The 20,378-nt window shown below is 41.8% G+C and overlaps 1 protein-coding gene across 2 annotated transcripts in view; it reads right to left on the reverse strand.

Annotated features, from left to right (window-relative positions):
- The window catches only part of LOC103373053 (ADP-ribosylation factor guanine nucleotide-exchange factor 1 (brefeldin A-inhibited)), a 56,353-nt gene that overhangs the window by 9,472 nt on the left and 26,503 nt on the right, over positions 1–20,378 (reverse strand). For both annotated transcript variants that reach the window (XM_008302853.1, XM_008302852.1), the window contains 21 exons: positions 19,029–19,404; positions 18,181–18,303; positions 16,958–17,205; positions 15,906–16,039; positions 10,500–10,734; positions 9,537–9,636; positions 9,098–9,237; positions 8,860–8,968; positions 6,334–6,535; positions 6,130–6,241; positions 4,536–4,741; positions 4,322–4,406; positions 4,016–4,181; positions 3,587–3,738; positions 3,381–3,509; positions 3,128–3,286; positions 2,633–2,777; positions 2,344–2,434; positions 2,071–2,111; positions 1,746–1,915; positions 795–946 (listed from right to left, as the gene is read on the reverse strand). In XM_008302853.1, coding sequence (XP_008301075.1) covers positions 795–946; positions 1,746–1,915; positions 2,071–2,111; positions 2,344–2,434; positions 2,633–2,777; positions 3,128–3,286; positions 3,381–3,509; positions 3,587–3,738; positions 4,016–4,181; positions 4,322–4,406; positions 4,536–4,741; positions 6,130–6,241; positions 6,334–6,535; positions 8,860–8,968; positions 9,098–9,237; positions 9,537–9,636; positions 10,500–10,734; positions 15,906–16,039; positions 16,958–17,205; positions 18,181–18,303; positions 19,029–19,404 — 3,275 coding nt within the window. The remainder of the gene's footprint in view (positions 1–794; positions 947–1,745; positions 1,916–2,070; positions 2,112–2,343; positions 2,435–2,632; positions 2,778–3,127; positions 3,287–3,380; positions 3,510–3,586; positions 3,739–4,015; positions 4,182–4,321; positions 4,407–4,535; positions 4,742–6,129; positions 6,242–6,333; positions 6,536–8,859; positions 8,969–9,097; positions 9,238–9,536; positions 9,637–10,499; positions 10,735–15,905; positions 16,040–16,957; positions 17,206–18,180; positions 18,304–19,028; positions 19,405–20,378) is intronic.

Consider the following 20,378-nt stretch of genomic DNA (forward strand, 5'->3'; position numbering starts at 1 on the left):
ATTTTTACAGCAACTGTTACCATAGTGAAGAGCATTCCTAATTGCTCAGTAGTTATGAATGAGCGAAAAGCTCTGCCTCCACTTACCATTACACACACACCGACACAGAGGAAGGCAGCATGAGTGAGCCTAATGGACACACTGCGCTGCAGGGTTTACATGGCTTCCTGCCATCTCCTCTCTGTTGAAGCTCTCAGCCTGTTCAATCTGTGGGTGGATTTATACTTACACTGCTACTCCTATTTCATATCAATGAAAAGTGTGCTGCAGTAAAACAGCTTGCCGTTTTGACGTGCTGCACGCAGACAATTACAACGGCAACGTTTACAGGAATAAATCTCATTTATAAATGATAGCTGTTTAAATTCAATTCAAGACAGATTCAAACCAAACAAGGAAAAGGAGGCTTTTATAAGAATTCACTGAAAGGGTAATGCAAAGAGACTGAAATGGGTCAGCTGAAATGTTGGCTTACTGATTGTCTCTGAGCGAAAAACCAAACAATATGCTCACTCACTGCTATAGCGAGAAGAGAGAGACACACAGAGAGAGGATAACAGGGAGGAAATAAGGAGCAGGCGAGGCACAGAGCTGCTACAGGGGTTAAGGGGAGGATTGGGAGTGTGGCTTGATTCAGTGTTTGTCTGCAACCATGTGAGAAACAGCCCAGAAATAGTAACCACTCTTGACCATAATACAGAGCTTGTCCTTGCACTGCTTGGCACTGCTGATTTACATGTGGGAGTAAGTAACACGAGCACTCACTCAGATAAATGTACTCTAGGTTTCTTTACCTGTTCTTTTTCATGATGTGCTCAAAAGGCCTCAGAAAGTCTTTCTGGAATCTGAAGTTAGCCAGCTCCCCTTTCTCCAAAAACTTCATGGACAGTTGCCTGAGAGAATCCACTGCGAAAATGGCCACATCTTCATTGGAATTACACCCAACCTACACAGAGATAGAGCAGAGCAGTTCATTATCATATTACAACTACACCTACAAACTACAACTTGTATTTAATGTTTCTCTGTGTAGCGGCTCAGCCGACATGATGAGAAGCCTGGACTGATGGTCTAACACTTTTTAATCTCTCCTCCTTTTCTCCTATGACCAACGTAAGAGCTAGACAAAAATACATAATATCAACACATTGACTTTAGCTAAGCACATTGCTAAAATAGACTGGCGACCTGTCCAGGGTGTCCCCTGCCTTCGCCCTAAGTCAGCTGGGATAGGCTCCAACCCCCCCGCGACCCTAATGGCACAAACTACTCCTTTGTACAACTTGGAACTGAATAATGTGCACTGAAGAAAGTTCCTCTTCCAGCAGGTAAAAAATATTTGTGAAAACAAACTTTCCAACACGACAAGTGCCTACTCTTAGGATTTTACAGACGCCAAACCCAGTTTGCTGCTGCTCAGGAAGAAGCAATATCTTGGTTTGAGATGCGTCCACAAATATCGAAATGCCAGAAAGCTTTTCTGGCAACAGTTTCTGTTAATCAGTGACTGAAATTATACTTAAAAACAGAAGGTGGAACAGAAGGAAAACAATTTTTTGCAGCTCTCTTTGTCTCTTCCCAGCTACAAGTTTACCCTCATGCCTTTGGGGCATGTATATAACCATCAACACCAACAACTTAACAAAACACACATCTGTTTTCAGCTCATTTTCACACAAAATAATTACATCTCTTTGACATAACTTAAAAAAAAATATTTCTTTGGGATTTCCATCCTCACCCACCTTGTTAAAGTGGTCCCCAATAACCTCCCAGATCCTGGACCACTGCAGCCTGATGCGACCCATGTTGTAGTAGGAGATCTCCACTATTTTTTGCAGGCTGAACATGCGTGGGTGTGTGGGCGAGGCCAGCTCATCCATGGACACAGCACACAGCCAGCGCACAAAATCAACTGACGAATGCAGAGAAGACATCGGCAATGAGCAAAGGAAGGTGCTTTGTAAAGGCGATGTGACTCATGACAATCAAAAATAGCTAGAATGTATTGTAGAGTGTCCTTGAAGCAGCAAGAAAAACACAGTATGTAGCTGGATCAGTCAGACTCACCTATTGCATTACCATCCAGTCTGGTGGAACCTGTGAATATCCTGAAGCAGAAAAACAATAAGACAATAAATATTTAGGAGCCACATTGTATTTGCAGCTTTTTAGCCCAAAACCTAAACAACAAAAAAAAGGATTTGAACTATGTCTGGATCTGAAGAGATGAACCATATCAGCCTGCACTTACTGCATCACTGGTTAAATACAACTGAGTGGGAACTCAATTGATAAATGTGGGAGTTTGGTAGCAGTTAAAGTTCAAGGTTACGACAGTACCTGTCCACGGCCACCACCACACTCTGAGAGCTGGTCTCTCCGATGGACTCTTGAATGCTGGCAATTTGCTTACGGTCCACTGTCCCTCCAACTACAGAGCAAAGCAGAGAACATTCAGACGTCTAGACACAGTTTCTTTATGAGCTTGTTTTACAGTCAAGAAATGAGAATATATTTTGACTGATTTACTGAAGGCACAGCAAAAATGAAAAAAAAGCCCTTCACAAAATAGGACAAGGCTGTGACGTTGGACTTTCTGTGCATGTTGCATATAAACGTTTGTGCTGACCTAGACCCAGGTACTCGTCGTTGCTCTGCTCCTTCGTGCTCGTAACAAAGCCCTCTTTGCCCCGCACCGTCCCTGAGATGTAGCGCGCCTTCACCCCTGTGCCAATCAGCTGAGCCAGCTCCAGCTGACTGATGCACTTCATGATCTGAGAAGAGGCAGAACATTTAGAAAAAAAACACATGCAGAAGAGGAAGACAGATGGAGAAGAAAGTATAGTGAACTATAGCCTATAGTAGGAGATATGGAGATTAGCATTTGAGGGAGAATGTTACAACAGCATCAGCCAAAATGTAAATGACTGCACTGTTATATCAGTCTGTCTGGCAAAGTCCCACTTGTAGCTCTAAAATATATTTGTATACATCTCACCGGAATTTAAAGACTGTTGTGAATCATTGCTTGAAACAGGAAGACAAGCGATTAGGTAACACAACTCATTCGTGCTGGTGAGAAACACAGCGAAAGTCAGTTTTAAACCGGATAAGAGGCGCAAACCTCGTGCCAGGAGTTGCCCAGGTAGTTGCCATCGGTGTGGGCCACAGTGATGAGGGTCTTGATGGTGTCAATGTTCTTCTGCTTCATTTCAGCGATGCCAGAGCTGGCTGTCAGCAGGGTGAACCTTGCCAGGGCCTGCACATATGCATCTCTCTCCAACTGTTACGGACACAAAACACCAAGGTACTGGATCACAATGGTGCCAGGTGTGACACGCAGCCAGACACTAATCCTCCAGTTCACACTGCGGTACCTGTATGGAGAAGATGCATGCTATCCTTATGGCACAACGGATTCCTTCGAGACACAGTGAGGCCACTTCAGTGTCATCGCAGTCCTGAAGACCCACGCTGAAAGCCGCCAGGAAGGGCGTCCATGCCAGCTGAGGAGCAACAACAACAAGGATGAGAAGTCCTGTTTGTGTTTGCAACTGTACATGCGGTATGTTACTAGTGTTACCTTGAACATGGGTCGGACGTGCTCCAGATGTGTGGCACTGGTGAAGGGAGCCTGGACATGGCTGACAGCCTCCATTAGAGCTTTGGCCGTCTTGGCCATCTGCTCCATCTCCACATTGTACAGCAGACGCCTCTGCTTCTCGCTGGCCACACCTGAGCAAGAATCAACACCAGACAGTCAGACGTAAACATGAGAAGGCCCAAAAGAGTTTTTGTTTTCAACAAACTAACTCAACGAGGAAAACACTGCAGCTTTATCATTTAACACGCTCTGCAATGTGTCAGGAGGAAGCTGAATGATCTAAAGACAAAATGTGACAATAGGCTTCTTCATGCCTGAAAGTGGTTAACTTGGGTGTTTGCTGCAACAAAGATATCAGCTATTTGTATTTATTACCACTTTCAGACATCCGAAAGGAGTGGGACTCACTTTGCTTGTTGGATTTCATGGTGAGCTCTTTAGTTTCCTTCATGGCAATCTTCTTCCCTGCAATCTCGTCGTAGATGGCGGAGAGGTATTCCTCAGGTAGGTCTTTGCTGTCGTTGATGCCGCGGTTCATCTTGATATATTGCTCTTTTGTCATTTTATTCTTCACCTTTGCAGATAAGAACAAGGGTGCGAGTCAAAAGCTGCTTATGCAATCCCGGTGATTTATGCTGCATTGATATCTGAGGGAATGACTGCTGTCAAAACACATTCCCAAAGGCTGCTGCCTCACTGAGGTGGAGTGCTTACCTGTGGACTGTGAAGGTCTGTTGTCAACATAATGATTGAGTAGGCAAGGACGTATGCAGTGTCAGCGCTGGCAAAGAGGGTTTGTCTGGAAAATTGAAAGGAACATAAGTGTAGGGAAAGAGAGAAGTCAGAGTAACTTAACAGCATCTTGTACACTGGCCACTGAGAATCAAATCTAGCCAGACAGGATATTCACCCACAGATATAAACTCACCCCTGATTGCATTCAAGATATCTTGCTGCAAATTTCTCCATGAGCCGGTCGATTTTCTGGGCCTCTCCAGGGAGTCGAAAGCCCTCTAGGAACATCCTCAGTGCAGAAACAAAATCTTTTCCCTGGAAGTCCATTTGATCCACGTAGGCGTACATCACCTCTTTATTGAAACGGTCATTATCTCCGAGGAATTCTCCCACTTGAGTCTAAGAGAGCAAAAGACAGAGGTCAGTTTTAACATGCTGCAATACAGCATACAAATCAGGACAACCGAATATTCTGTGCTGTTTCATACTCTTTATGTTCATAGTTGTTAACTGTTCCTAAACTAACATTTCTCTCATCATAAGAGAGAAAAACAGAGGAAGAAAATCTATTTCAGCAACTCATTTGTCCTCCCACCTGACTTCTGAACGCTGTTTTACTGTTGCACTCATCTAGCAGCATCACCATGCAGTTGGTGTGAATTACACAAACACTTGGACACTTATCCACTCTGTTTGCTGCTACTGTGGTGCCACTGCAGCTAAGGGCCCTTATTTCTAACCAGATGTTACGTATGATCTTAAACGCTGATTATTACTGTGCGCAGACACCCTCGAGGCTCTCCAATCAAGGCTGAGTGTTCTCCTTATTAAAGCTATCACACGAAATGTGTATAGAACTCTAACTTAGAGTGGTTGGGTGGCTGTTTATTGCTGTTGGACAAGTATTACATTAGTGTGTGGTTTCTGTGTAGCTTTGCCAGCTTATGTACAGAAAGTGTAAAGTTGAATTGGACTGGATATTTGTTTTTTAGCCAGGCATGTTGCTGCTACATTGGCTGCCAAACGCAAATTTTCATTTGGACTCATAAATAAACCCCAAAAAATGAGACAAATCAGATGACCTGGCTATTGTCCATTAGGACAGGTTCAGACTTCAAGTCTTTTGCCACAATTTGCCTCTCTCAGACACATTTTTTATCTATCTGAGACAAAAACTACAGGTCCAAAGGGTAAGGGTTAAAGTTACCTGAATATTTATCACAACAAAAACCCTGACTCATCCACAATCTGCTTTCCGTGACAATCACATTAAAAACATTTATTATTTTTCCTCAATCCTTATTTGAATCATTGTCTTCATTTCAGTTAACTATGTTGGTCTCTACATGTTTGCATGAGGCACTCGCTCTATATTACTGATGTCACTAAAACTGATCTCAATTATTGGTTAGTTTTTTTTTGTCCTCCATAATCTTGAATGTTCCTTGTGTAAAATCCATTTAAGCTATTTTTATCACAACACCTCTTCTGTTTGTTACATACAGTGCATTTGGAAGTACAATACATCGCAAATACATCAAAAAAGCGACCGGTCCCACAGTGTTTTTGTGTGCATTTGATCCAGCTTTAGAATAAACCTGCAATCAATACACCTTGTCTGAGATCAGTTGTGTAGTTTGCGCAACCTCACGCCAACATGGCAACACTCTGGGATGAAATATCTGTTGAGGTGTGAGCAATGCAGCAGCTCTGTGATTTTTAAAGTCTTTTAAGTTTCCACTTGCTTTTAGCTGAGCAACCTGAATAACCCCAGAATGACTTCTTACCGAATCAAGCCTCTCCTCCTGGTGCAAGAACTGAGCAAGGTCCTCTGGGGTTGTACCCAGCATGCCTTGCTCTTGAAGGTATTGTATTCCTCTCTTTGGTTTCTTGTTGAACCTGTGTAAAATCCAGAGACACAAAACTTCATGAAGCTAATGCCGTATCACAGTTTCAAGAGGATAAAATTGTTAATTTATGAGCAAACGTACAGGTCAATGCCCTGCTCGATGATCTCCTTCTGCTGTTTAAGCACTTCAAACTGCTCAGGGTTGTCAGTGCCCGACATCTGTGTGCTGTAGCTTCCGATGCCAGATGAGGCAGTGGAGTCCAGAGAGTTAATGCTCCCATAGCGATTTATGGTCTCCGGGGCCTTGGTCTCTGTGCTCTCCTGCTCTGATGGTTTCTCTTGGCCTGAGGGGGCAAAAAAAACACACAAAATAAGACAACCCAGGAGTGATGACAGATGAATGGAAAAGAACTAAATATTCTATCCTTGCTCTAAGAAGCGACCCCTGAAACCATCATAAAGGTAAGGACTTTTAATTGAAACTCATCGGCACAAACTCAGCCTGGAGGCTTAGAACAGGAGCTAACTTAAAGCTAGCACTGTGGGAGAGAAACTTTAGTGAATGAAAGAGAAAACTGGAACACAGAACAAAATAACCCCAAGGCCTTCTTAATGATTGGTGTTGGCAGGGCGGGTGTGAGTACAGGCATTGCTCACGTGCACACACAACTGCAGACTAATAAATTCCAGAAATACACACAAACACACGCAGCAGGTGCAAGGCAGGGTAGCAGGGGAGGATATTATAAGAGGTGGGTTATCTAAAAAGCTCCAGGCAGTCAAAGGAGAAGCAGCCTGAACTTAGAGGCCAAGCCTGCTGAGACGAGCTCAGGGATCTGATGCTGCTGGTGGAGCGAGTCCGCCCAGTAACCCTGCGCTGGAGCCCGGCGTCCGGTTACCCATCGGAAACTCTTTAAAACATTCAGGACAGTATCGCAGTAATGTGAGCTACTAGTGTGCTTCCCATTCTTAAACTTACAGAGCGGAGTGGAAAAGGTGGATGGAGAAGACAGAGGACAGGAAAGTGAAGTAGAAGTTTAACTGTGCGTCCGGCAAAGCAGTTTCACATTTCCACATGATTAATAAGCAGCATTTTTACCCATTTAGTCCACAGAAACATGATTTTGGTTACAATCTATGGGTGTAAGTAGGAAACCCTACAAAGTTGTGTAATTTAACACGAGCACAAAACTGCCTAAAGCTACACACAACAGGCTTCAAACAGTCAATTTTCATCACAACAATATGTTCTAGCAAACACTCCATTCTGTTCAACTATTACCTGCTCTTGCTTTGAAGCCATCCAGAAAGGGGAGAAAATAACACAACAAGGGACAATTGAAAGAGTGGACGTGATATATTGTTTTGTAAGACTAGAATGCACTACACAATTCAATATTGTGTACTAACAAATCACACTGCACATCCACTGAGCGAGGAGGAAAATAGTCTTTGTCTGAAATCCCCAGCAGCCGGCAGAGCAAATTTAAAATTCAAATTTAAAATACTAACCTATGAGCTCCTGCCGGATTACTAACGAGTGAGTATTGGTAAAATAGCGTCCCTGTGAGCGAACACAGCTGTCTCTGCAGGTTAGCCTTGACAGCTTAGCCTGAGGCTAGCCTGTGGATAGTTCCAGGGGCTTGTGGGATATCTTTTCAGTCCTTTCAGAGAGTTGCACTTTTCCTTAGTTTAAGCCCCTCCTTTGGCAAACAACAGAAATCCTCACGTGTGCAGAAGACCTAGGGCCAGTCTCACACACAGGATATGCTCTGGATGTTGTAGAGGGGTGTTTCATCACGGTTGGGCCTAAGGTATCGCTCCTTTTAGGACTAAACCTCCAGGATTACCCTGTCTGTGCTGGCTTCTGGGCATTATCTCACTGCCTCCTCTGGCTGGAGCTGAGCTGATGGATGCTCGCGTTCCTTCTTGGCGGGGTAACTTCCCTGATGAATGCCAACTGTCAATCCTACAACTGATTGCAACTGTGCTGATGGATATGAGCTTTATCACAAACCCCAGGTAACCTCCATGATGAACTGCTGCCAAAACCAGAGCAATCACGGGAAAGACTACTTATAACCTTGGCTGTCTCACACAGTTCTCACAATAAAAGTTCAATCCTCCACAGCCTGTTGAGGTAAAGAAACAATCTGGATTTTTATGGGCAAAACCAACAAAGCATAAAATTGCAGGCTTCCCGACCATCCCAGCATGTATCATCTTCTTTTAAGCCGTAAACGTTCATTCAAACTGCCTCTGAGAAGACCAGCCACACTAGAGGATTGTGTCTTGATATAGTAATGTGGAATACACTGTAGTGATATGCATCAGTTTATGCAATCTAACAAAACTGTCTTTATATTCTCTCCAGGAATCGCTAGAATTTCCATTGGAGTTTATTTAAATTTTTAATAAAAACAACGGGACTAGTAGCTCAACAGTAACAAATTATTCTGTGTGTAGCCAGTCTCTCTTGTACTGACCCGAACTGAAAGACAAACATGAATTCTGGCGCTGGTGTGTCTACAGATTAAATATTTGATCAGTGTGCAGAATCAGAATGAGGAGAAAGGTAATTTTCTTGGGTCTTGTATTCAGATCAGGCAGGATGGCTGCCAGGTAGTTTTGATAGATGACACCCATGTTCAGTGCAGCAGTGACTCACCGAGGCTGGTCTGAGAATTGGGGTTGACGTATTGGTCTTTACTCCATTCTACCATACATTTCAGGATGGACACTAGACATTCAAGGCCTTTCTTTCTGAGAGTCAGCTCCTAGAAAATAAGAAAAGGAACAGTATAATAACTGTAAAAAATTGAAAATATAATTAATAAATACTGCAGCATCAGTAAGCCGAAGCAAAACGAGGAAAAAGAGCTTTAAAGAAAGTATATCAAAATCACCTGCAGAGGTGTTGTGCCAAGTTCATGGCCTCCACGACCCTGTGCAATTTTTGAGAGGTCGTTGACCAAACGTTCAAATATGTTAGCAGCATTCAAGTCACAATCATAGTTCACGTAGATGTCCACCACGCTCTGGGCATCTGAAAGAGACAGATGGCACACAGACGGAGTTTGTCAGTGGAAAATCTATGAAACAAATACAGACTGTGTACACAGCTTTATGGAGTCAGAGTCATACATCTGAATAATTACATACTTAATCAAAGGTTAATTACAATCATTATATGAAACTGAGCCTTTTATGATGTGATTAAATACATTTAGCTGACAAATATTTTTTAATACATCGGTTGTATTTGTGCTAAACGCCCCCATCACAGTTCAAGTACCAATACTTTATCGACTACACGATGTTGAAAAGAAAAGTGAAGAAGCGAACCTGCACATATTCTTGTGAGGGTTTGTATGACCATCCACTTGTGGTCATAAGAGCTTGTGGACGTCTCAAGGATATACAGGAAAATCTCTTTGAAGAACACCTGTAGAGAGAGTTCATTGTGAGAGTGTAAATAGCAACGACAAAAACACCACCAGCCGCCTGCATAACCGAAAAGAAAAAAAAACAAAAAACGACAACAACAGCACGTAATTCTCCAGGAGCCTGCATGATTTCCCTTGAGCAGACAGAGCAAATTCTGCAGGTGGAGGTCATGTGTTAGAAACTTTGAACGAAGCGAGCCAGGATAACAAGCTGTAAGCAACAGAGCGCATATATATATATGTATAATAGTGTGACTCAGCTGAGGTGGAAGAATGTTACGGACTCGGTGAGAAATGTTCACATATATCATTTCTGTCAGCTGCCAGCCGCATTGAGAAATAGTGTCACACTGTCGATGTAAGAGTATACTTTATACGGGGCTCTACTTGTTCCCACCAAGACTGCAGGTACCAGAACGCAGACAAATACTAGACAACAACCGACTGTGTACTGCTGTGAAAGAGAAATTCAACAAAAAAGACAGAAAAACATTTTATGCTGACAGCAGGTTGGAAATATGTGTTCCAATTAATGTATTTGTTCTCACTTTCCCTTAGCCTTTCCCTTTAGCTGCTAATTTCCCGTGTTTCCCTGACAGACTGTCAGCTGAAGGAGAAGGTGTGAAAGTGTTTCTCTGTTCTCCTTTCCGTCAAGAAGTGGTGGGTGGATATATAAATATAGCTATTGTAGTTAGCGAACTACTTCATCACGTTTTCCTTGAATATCCCCAAAAGAATAACGCAGGGAAAAAAGACAAGGTTAATGTCATCACATTACGGTCTCCAGAGACTGTCAGCAGAGAAACTGTGACTTTAACAAGAAAACACACATTTTCCAGGTGAACAAAAACATCCATATTACCTCGATTTGCATCTTGAGGTGTGTCTTGAAGTGGGACAGCAGAGTGAGGAAGATGGAGAGTGAGAGTTCGAAGACCTCAGGCACAGAGGAGACACCGTTCTTGGACAGGGCCACGCACAGGTACTGCTTGATGGCGTTTATGAACATCTCGTTGGTCTTGAAGATGGGCCCAGCGTTCTGCAGGATGGACAGCAGCAGCTGGAGGGACAAGACCTTCGATCGCAGCTCATGGGACCTGGAGCAGGGAGAGGAGAGAACGTGGTAAAATTCTTACAATTTGTGTCAAATCATGAGAAGACATTTAAACCGTTACCCACGAAAACAAGTCAATAGACCGCACTGTTCATGATGTTCAGAAGAACTTTACAATGAATTCAGTTGGATTAGTTTAATAGGGAAGGAGACGATTAAATACAGTGGAAATTAAATTAAAATACAGTAACACTATCTACACTATCAATGTGGATGTTTGTGTGTAGCTTCAGCTCTTATTCTATATCGCTAAACCTTTGAGAATAAGCTTGAACGCTGCATAAAACAATTTAAAGGATTAAATTCTTTCCCAGTCACCTGCTCCAGACTCTCAGAACAAATCGTCAAATGGGACAACGGTTACCATTTCAGTCACACAAATCATTCAGCATTAAAAACAACAACAAAAAAAAACACGCCCCACTAACATCTAGTACGTATAAGTGAAATGATCTGTCCTTCAAACAGAGTTACACCACAAAGAAAGTGTAATGCACAGTGAGACCACATCACGCCGTATCTCGACATCAGAGAGTTAAAATCTTCAACAGCCTTCAAAGAAATGCTTGGGCAACGAAATCAAAGTGTCTCTCCGTATAGAGCTTCGGGTTGTCTGAACTGTTTTTTCTGCAGCAGCAGGACAGAAAAACTGGATCTCAAAAATCTTACTTTCAGCTACTTTATATGCTGAGTTTGGCTGCTCCTCTGCAATGTCTTCCATCTCTGGCAAGCAGACAAAGTGGGATTTATGTGGCACAACAACAATGTGTCTGCTTCTTCTGCGAGGGCCGAAAAATATGGACATTTTTTTTTTCCCCCAGAAGGGCTAAAAAAAAAAAATCTGAGGCATTATGACTCAAGGTGCTGCAAGATTGTCATGATGAGATGGAACAATTTTGTCCAATGAGCAAATGCATTCTTAAAGGAAGGAAAAAAAAAACTTTCTTAGAAGAACTGTGACAAAATCATCATTCTGGCCTCTTAAAACAGCTAAAATGACTAATTTTGTGTCCAAGAAAGACTTAAAAAAGCTAATTCATGCTTATTTCTTGTCGTGTAGACTACTGTAGTGCACTCCTGACTCGTGTCACATACGCAACTTGTTCAATATGCTGCTGCCAGACTCCACACAAACACCAAGAAAGACAACACACCACTCCAATGCTTAGATCCTTGTGCTGGCTTCCAGTTAACTATGGAATTGAATTTAAGGACCCACTTATCGTCCAAAATATACTGGAGATATGTTTACTGAATACAAGCCTGGTAGGCCTCTCAGATCTACAGGGACTGGTCTGTTAGTGGTGCCAGAAGTTCAGTTTAAATGGAGTTAAATTACTTTTATCCAGTATGCTGCCTGCTACTAGAATCACCTCCCCCTGAAACTTTTTTTGGCCCAAGCGTGGCCATTTTCCGAAGACTTTCATCTACTGCTTGTCATTAATATGCCACTTCAACATGATTTATAAATTCAGGTTTAAACTAGTCTGTACTTTTATGAAAAATTCTCTCCACTTTTATTTATATTAAACTTCATCTTTAAATCTGTAATTTTATACATATGCTTCTAATTTTCTTTGTTTTTATGCTGTTTTACTTTCTTTGTCAACATTTCAATACGCTATGTAAATAAACTTGCCTGGTCTTACAAGATTCATAAACATTATTGCTGTTTATGCCTGAAATAATTGGAACCTTAAATAATAAAGAAAAGGCGCAGATTGATCCATATATGTATTAGAAACAACACTGTTTAATTCTACACACCTGGAAAGGAGACATTAAATATGTTGTTATTCCATTTGGCAACAGAAGTGCAGTTTTTGTGCGTTTTATACCATAAATCACCACTAATGTCCCAGAACAGGAATATGATAAATGAGTAAGTAAAGATTGATGTATATGGCACCTTTCAAAATAAAAAGTGCTTCACATTAAAAGCATAAAAACAACAAACAAAAAAAAAAACAACTGGAAATGGAGTCTAGCACCATAGACCTTCACCTCAAGCCAAGCTCTCAGCACATTCAGAAGATGCTGGCTGGTCGATCTGATAATAAGCCCTTGAGACCGGAGGGTGTGCTGGGAAAAAGATTAATGGGTTAGTGAGGCATGTTGAGCTCAGTGTCATGAAGGTGGCTCACCTTTAACTGGCTAGATCACTATTATAACTGCTGATGCAGAGCCAACGGTTCAGTGTTTGGGATTTAAATAGGCTGTAATAAGCGCCGCCTTTTCTTTCTTTTCCTGACTATATTCTCTGTTAGCAATACAGACTCTCAGCTGAAGGAATACGCTACATTTGCAGACCTGTTCAGCTGTAATCCCATTTAACGAATTCATGCTGTTAAATCGTAATGGGTCACGCTGCCACGGGAGGCGACATGCATTCATTCGGCGATGCGGAAAACACATAAACATGTTTATATATTTGGTGCTGATTTGCTGCCAAGTCCATTTTCCACTGCTGGTGCTGCAGCTAATAGAACCCAAATTGGAAAATTGATGAATCTGTTTGTATTTATCACAGAGTATATTCAATCAGTGAGATTCATTTCACTTTGATTGGGCCAAGAACACAAGTGATTTCCACATTTCCTTCATTATGGGACAGTGTCAAAACCTGCTGCACTTCTAGATCATTATGTTTAAAGGTATAAAATTGAAACTTGAAGAGCTCCGATGTGCAGCTATCACACTTGAAATAAGCGGAAGGCATTGAGGGTGCACTGAGTGGTAAAATAAATATATTAAGTTACATCATTTGCAATTTCCTGCCCGCAATCCTCTCCTCTATCATTCGTGGTGAAAGCACTTTTTACCTTAATAGTTTTTCATATTCTTCAAAGCCCTCTGTTATAACAACCTGTTCCTCTCGAGTCTTTGTGCGGAAGAAAACTCAAATGACATGTTAAATGTTCCCTTTCATGGGAGCACACACAGAGCCCGGCGAAGAAAACCTGGCTAACAAAGAAAGTTCGCGACGATCATTATCATCATTTAGATTTTGCCGAGCCGGCTCACACACAGAGATGTTGAACTAGCCTCTTCGAACGCCCCTCAGATGTGTACTTTTAATCCACCGTGAGGATCCTAAAGTAGCTTCTGATAGTTAAGATAATGATAATGGAAGTGTTGAGCCTGTGTGCTGTGCTGTGCGAGTGTGACAGAGAGTGAAACATCAGGCAGAACAGCCTTGTTTGGAGGCTAAAAGGTTTCTGTCTGACACTGACATGGCACATCAGCGCTGTGGTAATTGACGTGGCCTTCATCAAACACACAAGATCCAAACAAACACACACACACACACACACACACCTCTCTTGAATTTCCAACACATTCATTTCAAACGCTATGCAAGAGTAGACCAAGATCATATTTTACTGACATGAACCTGACTACAGATTAAACAGATTAAAACAGGAAACAAATATCTATGTCGCTCAGCAGACCCTGCGAATTGAGTTTTATACAGAAACCAGATACAGGAAATCCAGTTTCACAAAAGCTCCAGCTATCAGAACAGGCTAATCAGATGCCTCTATTTTGCCAAACCAGAGCATGGACACAAGAAATATTAAATCTGATTTAAAAATCTGATTATTCTTTTCTTCTTTCTGGTACTTTGAAGAAAAAAAAGGGGGGGACAGTCAAAATGGAATACTATGGCTCATGCAAGCAGGAAGTGATTCAGAAAATGCTGAGTGATGCCTCATTGTCTCCTTCATCACCATTTATCAAAACACTGCTGCTATCACTGGAGCAATCCTCATTTTAAACCATGACTCATGTCTATTCTTGCACCCAAGATACTAACACAGAATAATACTGAGGCAATACAAAGGGTGTTTACAGGGGCTTGACTAAAAGTAGACAATTAGATATCCAAAATAGAACCTTTATCTGTTCATCTGTTTAGAAGAAAAAGCTAGAAAAATATTCAAATGACAAATTCTCAGACAAGTTTGTGAATGAGCACATCTGAAATGTCAGTCGCATTTATAGTTCAACCTCTACTGGAAGTGATTAGAGCGACAATGATTAAATAATTGACAAAAAATTAGTTGCAACTACTTTGGTAAATGAGGTTTCAGTCATTTCCTCAAGCAAAAATATCACAAATTTGACAATTTGTTTTGTTTTGGTTGTTTTTCCTTATCTTGTGTTTGAATTAATTGAATGTATAAGTGGTAGACTGCTGCGTGGACAAAACAAGAGATCTGATGAGAGCTCTGGAAAAAGACATTTTTCACTATTTTCTGACCAGTTTCACAGGAATTTTTTAAAACCCGAAACAATTATGAGTAGTGCACACTTTAGCTCCACAGCAGGTACAGACAGAGCTGTTGAGTGGTATTCATAGAGTAGCTATATCCAATGACAATATGTGTATAACACAGTCCATGTGGACAAAATTGCTTATTATCAAATTATCTCTGTTCTGTTGTTATACACAATATTTGATTTAAAAAAAAAAAAAAAAAGTATAACAAATGCTGAAATAGGAATGATGAATTCCTTTTAATTTAATTTTTTAATACAAAATTACGGTCTTTACATATTTAATTTGTGTTTCACTGCTGTGCAACCAGTTACCGTTTGGATATAAAAAGTATTTTTCTTTTTATTGCTGATATCAGCCACTACCAGCGCTTGTGACTTTCACTAACTACTAGTAATCTAGAATTCACTCAAATAATTTGAAAGCACATATGTGCCGTCTTCTCCCCATGCAGCGTGGGTTCTCTCCGGGTTCTCCGGCTTCCTCCCACAGGGTCCAAAAATGTGTTGAGGTTAACTGGTGATTCTAAATTGTCTGTAGGTGTGAGTGTGCTTGGTTGTCTGTCTCTAAATGTAGCCCTGTGATAGACTGGCGACCTGTCCAGGGTGTCCCCTGCCTTCGCCCTAAGTCAGCTGGGATAGACTCCAGCCACCCCCCCTAATAAGGATTAAGCGATGTATAGATAATGGATGGATGGATATGTGACGTCACAACCAAACATTCTTCACTCTCTCTAACCACACCTTCTCCAAATAATCCTCCAGAAATTCTCACCTTTTGAGTACAAGAGACAAACTTTACAAGAATCTGTGGCATTTTAAAATTTAACTGAAAGATAACTGAGTAAATAGGAATCACAGTCTTCAACTTACTTAGGATCAGGTGGTCCATCTGACAGCGGCTTCATTGACAGTTTGCAGAGCGAGCGAAAGACGAGAAAGGCATCTTTCTGGAGGATGTGGGAGAATTTAGCACCTGGCGGCTGGCCCGGCGCGGCTCCTGATTCCTGCAGAGAAACAAACACAGTAAACAATCAGTGTGCAGTTACCAACTTCTTCTTTCCCTCATCTCACATCCTCTAGCAGAGTTAACATAAACAGCGTGTGATTATGAGCCTCCAGATCCATTAGATTTGTTTGACTGTGATCACTGAAGAGACATCATATAGATCTGAATGAAAAATTGTGATTGCATAAGAAATTCCAGGCAACATATTCAACTGAATTAGAAAACTGGTTTCTGTCATCTTCAAAGTGCATGTAAGGACAATTGCATTGTTTTGACTTTTAATCAAATCAAGGAGTTCATTTTCTATATTATTTTTGACAAATTTTTAATTTTGACATGGCAAATGATTTGCAAGACGGGAGTAAAGCTCACAACACTAAAATATGAAACTAAATAAAAAGGAATACAATTATATCTTAAGAGATTTCCTCTAGATCTTAACCCTTCGGAGAAAAAAAATTAATAAATAAATTCTGAGCTCCTGGGTGCAACTGTGACTCAACTGGTGACTCAGCTGTGACTGACAGTGATGTGACAAAAACTCAGACTTTTTGGGCTGAACTGGAGGCAGAGCAGAGAGAAGTTGGTTGAAAATATGGAAGTAGTAAAAAATTTTTTGAAGAAAAATAATTCAAGAAATGCAACATTCGCTCTTTCTTATCTTATGATTTATGGCATTATAATGTGTCACAAAAGACATTTTAGAATTTTCTCTACTTCTAGCCATGGGTGTGCTCTTTCCACAAAGGGGTTGGACTTTATGATGAAAAATGAGTGAAAAATGAGCCCACAACAAGAAAAAATGTAAGAGAGTCAAAAGATGTCCAAAAACTGCTTGGGGTTCAGAGGGCTAGCTTGACTTAATCATATTACACAAAAGAAAGCCTGCTGTGTTTCTACATCCCTGGTCTCTTACCTGAGTGTCATTGGACGAGACAGACAGTCTGTCATCAGGCAGCGAGGGGGTGAAGCTGGCAGAAATTGGAGTGCCGGGGATCCCGTTGGCATGGACGTGCTCACTGTCGCTCCCAAGGGTGCCCTCGTCCTCCAGGGAGCTCTGGGTGCCCTCTGTCACTGCTTCAGTTGGCTCTGACTCTACAGGATCACCTTCGCCACCCGGCTCCTTGGTGTCGGAGCAGAGGTTTGCTGGGTCCAGACAGTGACCTACAGTGATGACGGAGCAGGTAGGAGGTGGGTGACACACTGATCTCTCGTCTCTATGTGTACATACTGGAACACCCTAAAACATTCTCTACCAGGACAGCATGTTATACAAACAGCAAAGCAACATTAAACTGTCAGATCTTTATCTCGAGTTAGACACCATGTTCTGATTAAGTACAAAGAGAAAACATGACTGTGGCGCACTAGCAAACAGCATGTTCAGCAGCATCTATGGGAACCTTCAGGTTATGAGAAAATACTAGACAGCACTTCTGCTCAATCTGCTCCTGCCGACCTTTAAAGCCTGTTTGTCAAATTGCTGCCCAAGGGTAAAGTGTATTTGAAAATAGAAGCCAAAGCACTATTCGAAGTGTGTACAAATTAATAAAGCTCTTCTTGCTGCCATGGAAAAAAAGTGTTTTTTTAAACACATTTGGACACAAAGGAGAAGTGCTGTGCCGTGGCGTGACCTAAAATTCTATTATCCAGGAAACGTATTTGTCAAACAGCCTGAGAGCAGAGTGTACCTGTCATCTGAGATACAACTTGTATATTATGTAAAATGCGTGTCTTTGCATTCCCGCACGCATTTAAAAAAGGACTGTGCAAATAATGGGAGGAGAAATTATACGTGTGGCTGAGCTGCATTCGGCTAGAAAAAGGCTCAGCTTAGCATTAAAAAATCTAACTCACAAAGCAGGTGTAAATTTGCACAGGTATTTGGTGGGAAAGTGAGAATTTAAAGAGCTCTTACTCTGCAGAAATGTCGAAGTCAGCAAACAAGTGTGAGCAAACTGAAATGTGCTTTTAGGAGCTGCCCTGAACAAAGACTGGAGGGGGAGTTGGCTGCGGTACTTGAACTTTCTGTTCAGTGAGCTGCAAGCTCACTTTTACAAGAATATAAATAGCCACTGCCTTTAAAAAATAAAACTAGTTTTATTTATTTTTTATTACATCATACAGAAGATGTCTCACCTCCTGCAACAGTATTGACCACCTCCTGTAGAATACTCTGGACTATTTCCTGGGCCTTCTCCTCATAGTTTGGGGTCTCTTCCTCCTCCTCACCTGCTTGTGCATGCTGCTGGGCTGCTGCATCTGAAAAGTACAAGCAGAGTTTCAATACAAACCCGGATTCTTTTTGTATAACTAAAATGTGCAAAGTGCAATAAACAGATCGGTTCTGGTATAAGTATAGCACAGTCACAATGTCACTGAAAGACATGTTTCATCCTCTTCCTTAAATTCTACAGCAGCTCTTTCATGGAAGCAGTTTTTGTAGTGCTGAATGTGGTATCAAATGTTTGCAACAGCCAACGCTGGCTCTTTCTGCTTTTTTCCCCTCCTCTTAACATTAAATTGCACAAAATGTCAAGAGTGAGGCTTTTATAGTGTGTTTTCAAGGTGCTGTAACTCTCCTGTCTGCAAAGATATCAGCCCAGAATTTAACACAAAACTCAACAGATATACAGTGTCTAAAATATGTGATCTTAAACAGTCCTGTGATTGTTAATGGAGAGTGAACAGCACCTAATGACTTTAAAGCTGCAGTTGAATAGTATTAAGCTGTGGGGAGGTTGATTCCTTTTCTGTTAAAAGAGGATATTTGGATGAAAGGTAACACAGGAAAGGTTTGTTCAAAATTACAAACCAGTGGGTTCACAATCGGGAAGGAAATCGTTTTTTCACTTGATGTAAAAATAGTGGGACTAGTAAAGCGTGTACTGGTATTATCTTTGTCCATGTATGTTGGTAGACGGAAGGAACATGATGTAAGAAAGTGAATATGGAAATTTAGACACAGGAGAATACAGCAGTCTTACTCTGTGCCGCTGCAGTGGCTTGGTCTGCCTCCGTCTGTTCGTTTTCAGCCACACAGAATTCAGAACCGTTTTCTGGATCTGGGTTCTCGTAGACGGGTCCCTGCTCCCCTTGCTCCTCCGGCTCCCTGTGCTCCTCCTGCTCCCCAGACACAGACCTGCTGCTGCTCTCTGGGGCTGGTGTCGAGGGCGTGGATGGGGTGGATGGGATGGTGGTGCTGGGAGTTGGAGGGGTGACGGGCCCGTTGGCCTCCTGGGTCAGACCCTTGGCTGGCGGGTGAATGTGAGTCTGGAGCTGGGGGGAGTCTGGCTCAGTATGCTGGGTGACTGGAGAGTGCTGCCGGTGCCGCTCCCTCTCCAGCTGTTTTGCTTCCTGCAGCTGTGGTGAGGGTGGGACACACATACACACACACACATACACAAAAAAAGAAAACACACAGACAGAACACACAAAGAACGGCAAAAGCATTCGTATAGAACAGGCACATGCGACACACACATACACACACACAGAAAAAAGATAGGTTAAGAATATGTAAACAAACCCATCAGCAGTTACAAGTTTGATCAACCTGTCTACATTCCCTGAGGACTCACTGAGCCCAAAGCAGAGCCACAACACTTTCAGATCTAGAGTGTGCCAGCATACATCAGATGTGTGTTTTTATGGAAATGTATATGAATATGCACGCACTAAGAAGTAGGACATGCTACTAAAACAGCAATGAGACAAACTTTATGCAATCAATTCATGCTGGCCTGTGAGTCTATTTTAGTTTGCTGGTGGCAGAAGTCATCTTTGGTGGAAAATGGCTCATACAGCCATGTCCTGGCTGATGTGTCATGGCTGACATGTGTTACCACTGCTTCTGATAGGAAGCACTGGAAAATGTTGCTGTGCTTCAGCTTGCTAGGTCATGAGCCAAAAGTGGGTCACAAGACATTTGCACATGGCTATTTTTTAAAGAACATGTTGATAAATATCGTGTTTTTTCATACAAGGTAAGATCTGGTTTCTGAGGAGAAACACGCAAAAAAATGTATTCAAATGGTGATCTCACAGGGAAAATAATCATCTGCACAGTTAGACACTGTTTCACAGCAAACACCAATACACGTTTCGAAAAAAGAGAGCAAATAACTACAAGCAGTGGAAATTCTCTCAGCCAAGCTAAATTAACAACAGCCCATGGTGCATTTGCAATCCAAGTGCATTTGTAGATTTACCAAGAAAAAAAGGTTATAAAAACAAATTATAGACTTCAGTGACTCAAAGAGAAAAGGCACAGTAGCTGAAAGGGACACGGGTAGCAGATGAAAATATAAACAATGTGACACATTTACAAAACAATG

The sequence above is a fragment of the Stegastes partitus genome, unplaced genomic scaffold, assembly GCF_000690725.1.
Source record: "Stegastes partitus isolate 25-593 unplaced genomic scaffold, Stegastes_partitus-1.0.2 Scaffold1897, whole genome shotgun sequence".
NCBI classification, from domain to species: Eukaryota; Metazoa; Chordata; class Actinopteri; family Pomacentridae; genus Stegastes; species Stegastes partitus.